This window comes from Notamacropus eugenii, chromosome 2 (assembly GCF_028372415.1).
Source record: "Notamacropus eugenii isolate mMacEug1 chromosome 2, mMacEug1.pri_v2, whole genome shotgun sequence".
Classification (NCBI taxonomy): Eukaryota; Metazoa; Chordata; class Mammalia; order Diprotodontia; family Macropodidae; genus Notamacropus; species Notamacropus eugenii.
In genome coordinates, this window is record NC_092873.1 from 494,342,787 (window position 1) to 494,356,067 (window position 13,281).

At 38.6% G+C, this 13,281-nt stretch overlaps 1 protein-coding gene across 5 annotated transcripts in view; it reads left to right on the top strand.

Annotated features, from left to right (window-relative positions):
• DNAI3 (dynein axonemal intermediate chain 3) overlaps nucleotides 1–13,281 on the top strand; it is a 123,126-nt gene that overhangs the window by 47,289 nt on the left and 62,556 nt on the right. For all 5 annotated transcript variants that reach the window (XR_011975719.1, XR_011975720.1, XM_072648910.1 and 2 more), the window contains exons 4-5: nucleotides 8,733–8,914; nucleotides 9,246–9,350. Coding sequence is in view for 3 of the 5 variants with exons in the window: in XM_072648910.1 (XP_072505011.1) it covers nucleotides 8,733–8,914; nucleotides 9,246–9,350 (287 nt within the window). In the remaining 2 variants the exon portion in view is untranslated. The remainder of the gene's footprint in view (nucleotides 1–8,732; nucleotides 8,915–9,245; nucleotides 9,351–13,281) is intronic.

Consider the following 13,281-nt stretch of genomic DNA (forward strand, 5'->3'; position numbering starts at 1 on the left):
AAAATCCTCCCTCCTTGACACAGGAAAATACATTTGATGAATGTTAACCATGAACTTCCTTCTTGGGTCACATGGGTACACATACGTCTGTCTTTACTGTGTGCTTCTATAGAGACTCTTGGACTCTATCACTTCCCTGTCTTGGCTACCACCATCCCTTGGATTAGGAAAGTACACTCTTAGATCTTTTGCCCCTGACTTGTGCTCACAAAGCTGCGGGCAAACATATGGAAGTCTTATGGGCTTCTGACCTAAGGTAGCCATACTAGGTTGGAGTATCAACCTAGTAGTGGTATTTCTGGGTACGGACATTTTTATAGCCCTTTTTGGCCATAGTTCCAAACCATTCTCCAGAAGAGCTGGATTAGTTCGCAGCTCCACTAATGGTACATTAGTGTACCTTTTCTTCCCCATGTCTCCTCTAGTATTTGTCATTTTCCTTTTCTATCGTCCAGACTAAAGTGATGAGTATAAGGTCGTGCCTCAGAGCTGTTTTCACTTACACGTCTCTATTAGTTATTTCGAGAATTTTTCATGTGACTGTTGATAACTCCAGTCTCTGAGACTGAATCAGCAGCTGTCTTTGTCCTTTTTACAAGGTGCCAATGATCATGCCCGTGCTCTCTAAGAAAGATGTGCTTTCAAGAATCACAGGCAAAGACTCATAGCTCTATACACTCACCTCTTTTTGCCATCATGGTCCAGAAGTATAATGGGTTCATTCTGGAAGCAGCTGATTGCCTATTGCAGCTAGGTAGTTCAGTGGATAGAGTGCTGGGCCTGGAGTCAGGAAGACTCTAAGTCAGACTTCAAACACTAGCTGTGTGACCCCAGGCAGGTTGCTTAACCTCTTTGCCTCAGTTTCCTCCATTGTAAAATGAGGATCATAATAGTCTCCATCTCCCAGGGTTGTTGTAAAGATCTAATGAGAGAAGCACTTAGCATAGTGTCTCATATATGTTAGGCACTATATAAATGTTGGTGGTTATTGCTGTTATTACTAAAGAGATGTTTTAGACACAGAGATGACCGTGCTTTGTTGGGCATGCTGTAGAGTAGACTCTTGTTCAGATATGAACTAAATGCCCTCTTCTAGGCTCTCAAATTAGAGATTCTAATGTGAATTAGAGATCCTCCAAGTTGTAGAATGTTTGTTATCTGTGAATGTATGAATGTATCCATGTGCATGTGTATGTGTGCCCATATACATTGGTATCTGCTAAAATTCTCCTATAACTTACTGCTCTGATATGATGCATGCACATGAAATGCCAATTGAATGGAAGTTTTCATAAAATCAAGCTCTTCAGTTGAGTCAAACTGCCCATTTTAAGCAATGAAGTTGCTTGGGCTCATGACCTGACACTACCATAAGGGTAAACTCACTGTTACCCTGAACACTTGATCATACAGACAATTTCAAAGGTAACAAACTGGGCCAAAGACACTAAAGCAAGAATGATCTCAAGAGGTCATCAAGCCTTATTCTCAAGGACCATAGACATGGCTGCCCAAGCAGAGTGTAGCCTTCAAGAGACATCCCATAAAACTACTGATCAAATACTTTTTCTTAGAAATAAGGGAAGATATCTAAGGAAAAGTGTACAAGTTGCTAGGAAGATGCCAATGAAAGAAAAAAGTTTGAGTTAAGTATAGTCCTTGTAGATGAACACTAAATAATCTTGGCTAGAGTAACATAAGGTAGTTATTCATATGGCAGACAAAACAATGCCTAAGTTCTTAGCAAAGCTCGATTCTCTATAGAAGTCAGGATGTGTCCTATGGAAAACCCAGCTAATAAACCCATTTTAAAGTGGGCATGTTATTTAGCGGGTTAAAGAAGTATGACAGATGTGCCACAGAGGAAAGGGAGCATGAAGAGGCTTTTCAGAACCATTAGTTAGGCTCAAATCTGGATTAATCTAAAATTTGAAGAAACATCAGAAATCAAGGATTCATTACCATGAGAGGGCTCATTGCCTGACCTTCTATTTGAGAACTACTCAGGATTAAATTGTCTCTGACAACTTCTGAAAACAAACAAATAAATCTTAAATGATCTTGCTGCCCCTTCTGGGGAGGAAAACTGAGCAGATCAGAGCTTGATGGGAAATCAGAATAACACTCCATTAAGGCCTATATAACTTGCTGGCTCAAGGACAAAATTTATCCTGTTCTCCTTTGTCAGTCCCTTCCCTTCAAATTCCACTTACCACTAAGGTCTGCACAGCTCCCAGTTCTTGTACCTCAAATTAATCTTCCTTTTCTCTGGAAAAGTCTAGCTCATGTTGTACCAAAGTTGATCACTAATCACTTCAGTCAGCATGCAGGAATAATACATCATTTTCTGCTTTCTTTAAGGCTCTAGGATAAGAATTCTGCATTGACATCTTGTTACCTTCTAATTATACCTCCCTACCCTTTAGCTTCAAGCTCTGGGCCTTGTTCCACAGCCAGGATCTAGGTTAATGGAAGAAAAAGGTGGCTCTTTCCCCAACTTGCCCTCCTGATGTCTACCTATAATGACAGTATAATGAAACCTGCTGTTTTGTTACCCAGCTGTTTCCAATAAACTAAATTTTGCCTCAATCACAAAGAGGTTTGAGATTAATTGTATATCTCTATTTCTATCATCTGTCTCTATGTCTGTCCCTCTGTGTCTGTCTCTGTCTATGCCTGTCTGTCTCTGTCTCTCTCTAAATGTAAGGTTAGGCAGAGAACACAACCTCTTCCTAGGTGATAGGATTTTTGATTGACTGAAGATACAGAATGATTGTGACTGCACTCAGAACCTCTTGTCTAAAATAAACTTTCTAAAGGTAAAGAGAAGGAAACCGGTGGTCCGCAGGAGTCATTATATTGCCTTCTAGGCTTAAAATAAGCTAATTAGTCTAATACATGGTGCTACATAATGATCTATCAGCTACTTTAAGGTCTGGAAGATTGTGGGTTCAGTGTGCTGCAATGGAAATTTGAGTGCTAGATTTCTATTCAGATGACCTGGGTTCAAATTCTGGCTCAGCCACTTACTACATATGTACCTGGACAAATCACTCAGGGTTTCCAAGCCTCACTTTCTTCCCTATAAAATGAGAAAGTTGACCAGATGACCAAGGTGCTACTATGATCCTTTCCTGAAAATATTCCAGCGGTCCCAACATCAGAGGATGGTTCCCTTCTGGCCGCCACTCCACCCTCTACTTCTGCAAAGATTCTTTGATAATAACAATAACTGACATAAATGTATATAGCTTTAAAGTTTACACAATGCTTAAATTATCTCATAATTAACCCATCGGGCACTAAACTTTATGGACACAGGACATGTTTATAATTATAAAAAAATATTTCTTAAAATTTGTTTGGAGTTTTAACAATTAAGTCGCCACCTGACTATTATTTGCCCAGAGAGTCTGGAAATTCTGTTTCCACAGAATATACACAATAGGCCTTCAAAGGCAGGAAAATGCAGTGGTGGCTGCCATTTTTTGTAACCAAATTTCTATTTTTTTGACCAGATAAGCCAGTCCATAGCACAACATCACAAAAAAGCTACTTAATAGCGCGGATGCTGCAACTCAGCCCAGCATCATCTTTAGGAATGTTTGTCTTGAGTTTTGAAGTTTTGGGGAAACCAGAAATGTGCTAGGGACCAAGAAGTCAGAAGTCAGCAAAAGACAGTATGAAGGATGCTGGAAATGGGGAGAAAAAGAAAACACCAGAAATGCTCATATGCACATAATGCATACAACACTGAGGTTGGTTATCTGAGAAAACTGCTCCCCATTCCCCTTCAGGGGCATAATACCTTTTCAGAACATCTCCAAATTTCCCTGTCAAGTCTGTCATGGTTGTTAATTTTATACTTAATTTGTATTAAAACATTAGAAAGGGAGTATTTCGGCCATCTCCTTTTCTGTCTATATATATCTCCTTGATTTTTATACCAATTTTCATTTGCAAGTTATCTTTTGCAATATTAGACATATTATGTGTCTTTCCATTGACCTTTGGATTATTTATAATTATATTTTCATGAGATCATGGTTTTTCATGATTTATAGTAATACAGCAATAACCTAAGAATGTTAGTGTTAAGAAATATGGTCTTTTAAACAAAATCTTAAAGTTTGGGATCATTGAAAGCATTACACAAGTTCCTAAATGCAAACCACTCTGATGTACTCATCAGTTCTAGACCCACCATGTGTACAAAGATACTATAGCAGATCCTGTTGTGGTAGCAAAGACCTGAAAACTATCAAGTGAAGAATTGCCAGGCAAATTATAGTCTGTGAATGCAATGGATTATTATTGTGCCATTAAAAATGATGAAAGAGGTAGTTTCAAGGAGTCCTGGGAAGACCTGTATGAACTGATGCAGAGGGAAGTAAGGAAGTAAGCAGAGTATTTACACTGTCGAATCCCTCGTTCCCTTGTCCAATTAGTATTCTTGTCCCAAGCCTGAGTTACTCCTTCTATTTTCTTCATTTGTACTCATGCGCTAGTGAATGTCATTGGAAGGAATAACAAAGCCATGGCAGTTGGATACACTACAAATTTATTTTATATAATTTTAACTGGACCTTCATGACAGTGGATCATTCATTTTATTCATCGACTCACATTCTTCTTTCCTCAAACTTCCCACAGCCCCCCTTCACCTTCTCAGCTGAAGGCCTCACTTCACACTTTGCCAAAAAAATTAAAACAATTCTCTGAAAAATTCCCTCTCCTGCCTTTCTCCTCACTTCACAGTCCCCTGACGTTCTTCTCTACTATTTTCTCCTTTACTGAAGTCTTTAATGAAGATATGGCTCTTCTTGCCAACACCAATCCTTCTAACCGTACCTTTGATCTCATCCCTTCCCTTCTCCTCCAACAGATTGCCCCTACTATTATCTCATCTTTGAATTTCTAATCTTTCTACCCATCCCTATCTAATGGTTCCTTCCTTTTTGTTTTTTAGAAAACTACCCACATCTCCTTCATTCTTTAAAAAATACCCACTAGACCATCCCATCCCCGCTAGCTATCATCCTATATCTCTTCTTTCCTTTTTAATTAAACCCTTTGAAAAAGCCATCTACACTCAATGCTTTCTCTTTTCCTCACAGCCTGACTTCCAACCTTATTATTCAAGCTAATCTTCCTTCTCCAAATTCACTAATTGTCTCTTGATTCCCAGGTCTCATTTTCTCAGTACTCATCCTTCTTGATATCTCTGCAGCCTTTGACGCTATTGATGATAGTGTCGATATTGAAGATACCTCCTAGAGACTTTCTTTTATTTGAGTTTTAATAACACTGCTCTCTCTTCATTTTCCTGACTGGCCACTCTTTCTTTTTCTCCTTTGCTGGCTCTCCAAGTTACACTTCCTAACCATGAGCGTACCCCTAACTTCTAGCCTGGATTCTCTCTACACTTTTCTTACCTGATAATGCCATGAGCTCTCAATTGGTTTAGTTATCAGCTCTGTGCAGGTGGCTCCCAAGTCTATACAACTATCTCCAGTTTCTCTTCTGAGTTCAAGTCCTGATCATAAATTGCCTATTATCTAAACTGGATGTCCTGTGTGCACCTCAAACTAAACATGTCCAGAATGGAACTCATAACCTTTGCCCCCCAAAACCTACACCTCTCTTGAACTTCCTAATTACCCTTGGGGGCACTGTCATCTTCTAGTCACAACCTCAGGATTATCCTCAACTCCTCACTCTCACTCTCCCCAGATATTAACTCAGTTTCCAAATCTTCTTTTCTGTCTCCACCACATATCTTGTAAGTGTCACCTTATTTCTATTCCTATAGCCACAGTATCTGAATTCAGACTTTTACCACTTCTCGCCTAGATGATTACAATAGTCCTAATTGGTCTTCCTGACTCGACTCAATTCCAATCCACAGTATGCAGTTCTGTGTCACTCTCCTACTCAATGAACTCCAATGGTTCCCCGTTACCTCTAGGATCAAAGATAAACTGCTACACTTAGTCCTGAAAGCTTTTTACAACTTGGTCCCATTCTTTCTTTGGTCTTGTTATACATTCCTTTCTTCCATTACACTACAGCCCAGCCACTGGTCCCCTTGCTGTTCTGCGCACACAATACTCTATTTCCCATTTCCATACCTTTGCAAAGACTGTCTTTTACATAAGAACCTTTCCCTCCTCCCCTCTGCCTTTTAAAATTCCTGGTTTTCTTGATGATGTGGCACCAGTGTTGCCTTCTACAGGAAGCCCATTTCCAGCCCCCTCTGAATAGTTCTATCTACTGTATATGTTACCTGTTGTATACAGTTATTTATATACACATTGTCTCCTCCATTAAAATGTAAGCTCCTTGAGGGAAGCAATTATTTTATTTTTTATTTGTATCCTCTTCATTTAGCATACAACAAGTGCTTAATGAATACTTGCTGATTGACTGATTCTTTATCCTTACGTGATGTCTCCTGGATAGAATGAAAGTCCATGGTGTCCCCAGCACCTAGCCCAATTGCCTGGTATATAGCAGGTGCTTAATAAGTGCTCGTTGATGAATTGTCTAATGCCTCATTTCTTGTCAATGCCTGGCAGTTTGTTGAACAAAGTTCTTTCTGTAGTTGTGTTCATCAGAATCTTGTAGGATTTTTAAGTATGTGTAGCAGCTGGATTCAAACAGTAAGCTCACCAGGCAAGGCATCCTCAGCTTCAAAGTACTTCAAAGTGCTTCATTCACTCAAAAGCATAGGTTTATGAACCATCATGGATGTGTAAACTGTTAGTTAAGCCAAGGGGCAAACAATAATTTCAAAGCAAAGGCATTTAATAAAATAGCGTAGTAAGAAAACTAATAATAAAAGGTTTCTCCTGCCCTCCCTACACCAAGCCTGCTATACACTCTCCCACATAGAGGACACACAAAGGAACATGTAATTAAGCATCTATACATGGAGAGGCACACATATAGGAAACCCTTGATTTCAGGGTGCATGGGCAGCAAGGTGGTAAAGTAGATAGAGTGCCCGGGTTATGGTCAGAAGGATGAGTTCAAATCCGCCCTCTAACGTGTACTAGCTGTGAGACCCTAGACAAGTCACTTTAACCTCTGTTTGCCCCAGTTTTCTCATCTGTAAAATGGGGATAATGGTAGCACCTACTTCTCAGGGCTGTTATGAGGCTCAAATGACTTTATGATTGTAAAGCATTCAGCATAGTGCTTGGCACTGTGCAATATAAATGTTAGCCATTATAGTTATTGTGTATGAAGGGAAAATTCAGTCCTTTGATATCATAGAATGTGGTTATTTATGCGGCTCCCATTAGGCCTCTGTCCCAAAGGTCTCCTGGGGGCTGATGCTGGATAAAACTCCACTGACCCAATGGCCACTTTCCAGCTTCTGACTCCTGCTGTATCCTCAGCTGAGATGCTACATCTTCCCCATAAGGCTTTGCTACTGCCCCTTTAGCTTAAATAAAGTCCAGAGGTTTGGCTATGGTGGTTGTTTTTACCACAGATCTTTTAGAAAAGCAAAATCATAACATGCTCATCATAGTCTTTTCTTACAGACCAAGGAAAAACCCCTCAGTGACTTTCACTTTTCCACGAGGCAGATGTTGAGGGCCAGTGGCAGAAAGTAGCCTGTTTTTCTAAGGTTTATCTGAAATAGGGGTTTCTTTTCTAGAATAGGATTTGTCATCCCACGGGGCAAGCTCTTTGGAACACAGGGCTGTTCTGGGTAACTAGTGCCTTCAAGTTTAAATCTATTTTTAACACCAAATTCCTCATCACCTCTTAGAGACCTCATTCTGATGAAGGGTTAGAAATTCCTTGTGGCTCCCTGCTTAAAAATCCCAATTGCTAAACTGTACCCAGAAAGCCTCAGTTTAAAGTCAGTCCTCCCACCAAACTGCCATGTCCTCTCTGGGTTTGAGAACCCCCAATTTTTCAACCCTAGTATTCTTTTGATCTCTTCCATGCTAAAGAATGACAGAGGTATAGACATAAGAACAAAACTAAACAGGGTAGGAGATGGAGATGGATGTTTTAATATTTTAATAAATTACATGCATACGTATGTATATATATATGTGTGTGTGTGTGTGTGTGTGTGTGTGTGTACATATGTGTCTAGATAGAGTGGGTGAGCAAGAAACAAACCAGCCCTCCATGAATGGGAAATAATCTGCAGAGAGACTTCAAGGTTCTGTTTTTCTCTAACAAGTAAATTCTGAATAAAATATGAGAATACAAAATGCATATATGTATAGTTATATGTATATGCATGTATATATTTTAAAAGTATACTTTAAAAACATCTTGTACTCACAAGATGTGACAGAACATATAACATTTTTATAATTTACTATTTTTATAAATTGAGACACAGTTGAGAAGAATTAATAGAGAATTAAGCACCCGACCAGAAAGACCTGGGGAAGCAAAACCCTGCCTCTGATATAAACCATCTGTGTGACTCTAAGTAAGTCCCTTAATCTCTCAATGCTCTGGGCAACTCTCTTAAGTGGCAGAGTAGATGCCAACCTACATGGAAAGAGGGGGTTTCCTCATCAAGGGAATTTCCTTGTCAATGAAATCACAGGTCCATTCCTTATCTGTAAAATAGTGTGCAGCAAGGAAAATAAAATCTTCATTATTTAGGGAAACAAACAATTTGAAGCCTTCAAAATGTATTTCCTATTTTTCATAATTGTTTTTGTTAATGTCAGATTTCACTATGCCATTTCTAGGTCACCCTGAAATTTTTCCTCTGGTGCTTACCACTAAGACCCAGGAAATATTTGGCTGCCGAACTGAAGAAGATGTTACAGAAGAACACCCCTATAAACTTATCAAAAAAGAAGATATAATTCAAGACTTCAGAAACAGAGCTGGAATATCCGACTTCCACCCAGTCAAAAAAATTGTGACGGTTTGTATAGAATCCCTTTTTATTTGGCCATCAAGACTTCTGTAGGAGTTTGCTTCAAGAGGCTTCTCAGTTCTTGTTTAAAATACTGAAACAGGAGTGTTCAGAGATCCAAAACTGGACACTGAAAAAAATGAATATTCTGGGGAAATCATATTTACTTCTTTAAGGTTTACAAAGCAATTGGGATTTGGGAGTTATAAGCATTGACCATTGTGACAGATGTCTCTTAGAACCTTCAATAACCGGACAAAACTCAGTTTGCATATTAGTTGTTGATACCACAGCACGACATGGAAACATGAGGCTTTCTCTGTTGATCTGATTCATGCAGGAATATCCTGGAGAAGAACTCTTGGTTGTTTATGATAAAGAGTTCAAATATGGACAGAACTTTTATCTTATTGGAACTGAGGAGGCCAAGGAAAACATCTTAAATGTAAGCAGATCACTAGAACTTGTACTGATTATTTTACAATCAGGGGGAATTATATCAATAGAGTGAGCCTGTTCCTAATTGGCAAAGTTGCGGGGTAGCTCATGTTCTACTTGTATGAATGTCACTCCTCTGGAGGTCATCTTTCAAATGTCAGAAAAAAGTCAATCTGGAAAGCAATTGCTCTTTGCTGCCCTTTGGTTCAGGATTATCCATATTAATTCTGGGATGACAAATAAATTCAGTTCTTGATAGTTAAGCTTTCCTGGTGGGTGTGGAGAACTTGGTCCAGAGTATAAATCCTTGTAAATACTTGACTTATGCTATTTGAGTCTCCCCATTTGCCAAGACTGGAAGTGCAGGGGCTACTTGAAGGCTACTAATCAGCAAAAGAGCTGCTAATTAATCCCTCTTTAGGCAATTTGATGGTCCCCTACACCCCCTCAATGTTCCTGGAGGCTCCCCATATTGATGCTGAACTTCATGCACACATCCTTTCTGCATAAACCACTCTGGCTCAAAACTCCTGAAATTCACCTGCTTCAGCCTTTTGACTAGCAAAGATTATAGGCATGTACTAGTTAGCTAGCCCACCTGGCATTTTAGGTTTAGCTAATGGAATTTGGATTTGACTGATTCCATTAGCTAAAATCAGTCAAGTCACTTACTTGATGAAACAATCCACTCGGAACACTTGATGGGAGGAGGAAGTATGGTCCAATGGAAATAGTACTGGCCCTTGAATCAGAGGACATGGGTTCAAGTTATCATCTCTTGACTCTTATTTACTGCATCTGTATGACCTTGGGAAAGTCACAACCTCTTTAGGCTTCAATATCCTCTTCTGTAAAATGAGAATACTGGAGTAGATGGTCTCTGAAGCCCCTTCCAGCTGTAGATGGATGATTCTCTAATCTCACAGCTTTATGTAAATGAAGCCAAAATAACTTTATAATCTTATTTTATTAAATGTGATTTATCAATTTCACAAAAAACAATAAAGAATAGATCATTTTACAAGAACACTGTACTCATGATAGGGATGATGGAATTTTTTAAAAACCATTTATGATAAATAAGTCTTCAGGTTCTTACAGAAGTCCATGCTATCTAAATGTAAAATGCTACTTATTAGGCAAAAAGCTGAAACTAAAGTTTTAATAAAGATGGAGAGTGAGATGCCATGGTAAAGGGATACCCAACCCAGGTGGAGGAAGAATAAAGAAAAGTAATCTTAACTCCACCTAAACAAGGGATCCATGACAGCAACTATGGCCTGAATAGAAGGCAAGCTCAAAATGAAAGGTTTGTGTCCTCTTGTACATAACACAAATCAAACCTGCTTTGAGGTATTCCAATTTCTGGGTAGCCAATGCATTTAGAGATGCAGGAGTTGTAGTAGGGGGCAGGGGAAAGCTTCAAGTAGAATCTCTGATTTCAGCAGCTTAAGTGTGGAGGCATGATGGAAGACTTTGGCTGAAGCAAATGTTCATTCATTTTTGGTTTAGAGAGTCTTCAAACATTTGAAGGGTTGTCTTGGAAAAAAGGGACTAGGTTTGTCCTTATTAGCCCAGAAGGCATAACTAGGAACTATAATTGAAAGTTATAAAGAGAAAGATTTTGACTTAATATGAGAAAATGATACCTAAATAAGTCATCCCAAAGTAGAATCCTCCAGAGACTAAGGAATGTAATATTAATTGGGATGTAGGAATGTCCCCCTCACTGTAGATTTGCAAACAGAGATTGTACCCTTATTTTGGGGGGTTGGCAAAATCCAGTTGGAGAGTTGGCAGCTTTGTAGGGTGACCCATAAACAAAAAACTCCCCATCAGAACCTGACAAATAGCTGTACAGCCTTTGTTTGACATCCTCCAAAGAGAACAAACCAGCAATGGCAGCTCATGACACTTTTGGACAGCTCCTAAATTTGCCTGTTACCAACTTTTATACATTGCTTCTGATTCTGTTTTCTGGGACCAAACAAAATGAGGCTAATCCCTCCTCCACTGGACATAATTTCAAATATTTGAAAACTATCATGTCCTGCCCCCCTCTCTTCTCAGTGAGTCTTTTTTTTCCCCCTCCAGGATAAACAGGACAGTTCCTTCAACCAATCCTTATATGTTATGGACTCGATACCTTTACCATTCTGTTTGCCCTCTTCTGGAAACTTTTCAGCTTATTAATGCCCTTCTTAAATTGTGGTACCTCCAACTGAACACCAGATGAGGGCAGAATCTAGTGAGACTGTCACCTCCCTGTTCCAGGAAGCTATGTCTGTCTTGATAAAGCCCAAGACTGCATTAACATTTTTTGCTGACCCATGTTGAACTTGAAGTCTAGTAAATACCTAGAACTTACTCTGAACAACTTTTGTCTATTCACGTTCCCCTGTTTTACACTTGTAACATTGATTTTTTAGACCCAAGTGCGAGTCTTTACATTCATCTCTATTGTATTTCATCTTAGTAAATTCAGCTCAGTGTTCTAGCCTATCATCCAGTGTGTTAGCTATCCCTCCCAGTTTTGTGCTATATGCAAATTTGATGAGTATGCCTTTATCCAAGTAACTGATAAAAATGTAAAAAAAAAAAATCACAGGGTCAGGTACAGAATCCTGGGACCCTACATACATTTTGGTCATTCAACCAATTCTGAATCCATTTGCTCATATCATCTAGTCAAAATCTCTCTCAACAAGAATTTTATGAGATAATTTTATCAAAAGCTTTGCTAAAATATGAGAAAACTGATTTTGAGAGCATTCCCTGTATCTACTCATTTAATCTATCAAAAAACAAAAAGCAAATGAGGTTGGTCTAACCTTCTCTGCTCTTGATGAGGACACATTGGGTGCTTTGTAATCACTGCTTGCCTTTCCAGATGTTAACCAACCATCTCTTTAATGATCTGTTATAGAATTTTCCTAGGAATCTAAGTCAAGCTCACTATCCTATAATTTGCCAACTCTGTTGTGGGTTGGATTCTTACTCAGGTTTGCATTGGAATACATGATCTCTGAGGTCTCTTCTGACTTTTAGATTCTATGACATTCCAAGTAAGTGATATTAAAGGAAGAACCATCTTGTAATCATAGAAACATCACTATGTCAGAAGTTAGAAACAAAAGGGGAGAGGAATAGATTAAGTACATAATGTTATCCATAAGCAGAACTGGCTGGAGGATTGTACTGTAAAGAATCTCTTTTCCATTTGGACTGTACACAGGATAGTGATAGACACCTTTGGTGAGCATGTGTCTCCCTATTTTATTCTTTGCTTGACCATTAGCAATAATTTCTGATAATCAGACAATTTGAACACCTTTTTAAGCTTTTATTTAATTACATAGGTTTAATACTATTTCTCAGAAAATGTCAATGTCAACCCCTTGATCAGGAATGCTGACCCCTATTATAACATTATTCTTTTGTGAAAATCAAATTTCTCTGAGTTCATTTCAGCTCACAGCAACACTTTTTTTCATTAATGTAATGTCATCTAAATATGAGGCTTGCCTGTGTCTATTAAATCCTTTTGCTCTGAAAGGTTAGCCTTATTTAAATTATATTATTTTCTTTATTAATAATGTATAAACTTTGTAATAAACTGACCTTAAAAAAGCTTTGGAATTTATTCAGAATTATGTCAGAATTTAAAACAGCAAAACTCTGTGACTTGTGTAATTCTATTGTGACCTGGCAGCATGTATAATAGAGGAGAGGAATCAAGAAAAAAAGAGACATTTTCAATATTCCCAAATAAAATCAGGGCTGATAAAAAACTAACATCTTGATCCTAGTGGCATTCAATTAAAAGGAAAGGATCTGAAAGGAACAAAAATAATATCATCAATGAATCTATAGAGAACTTTCCAGACCCTCTGCAAGGGTCTGCATGAATGAAGGTATAGAGCTTGCAAAAGACAGGC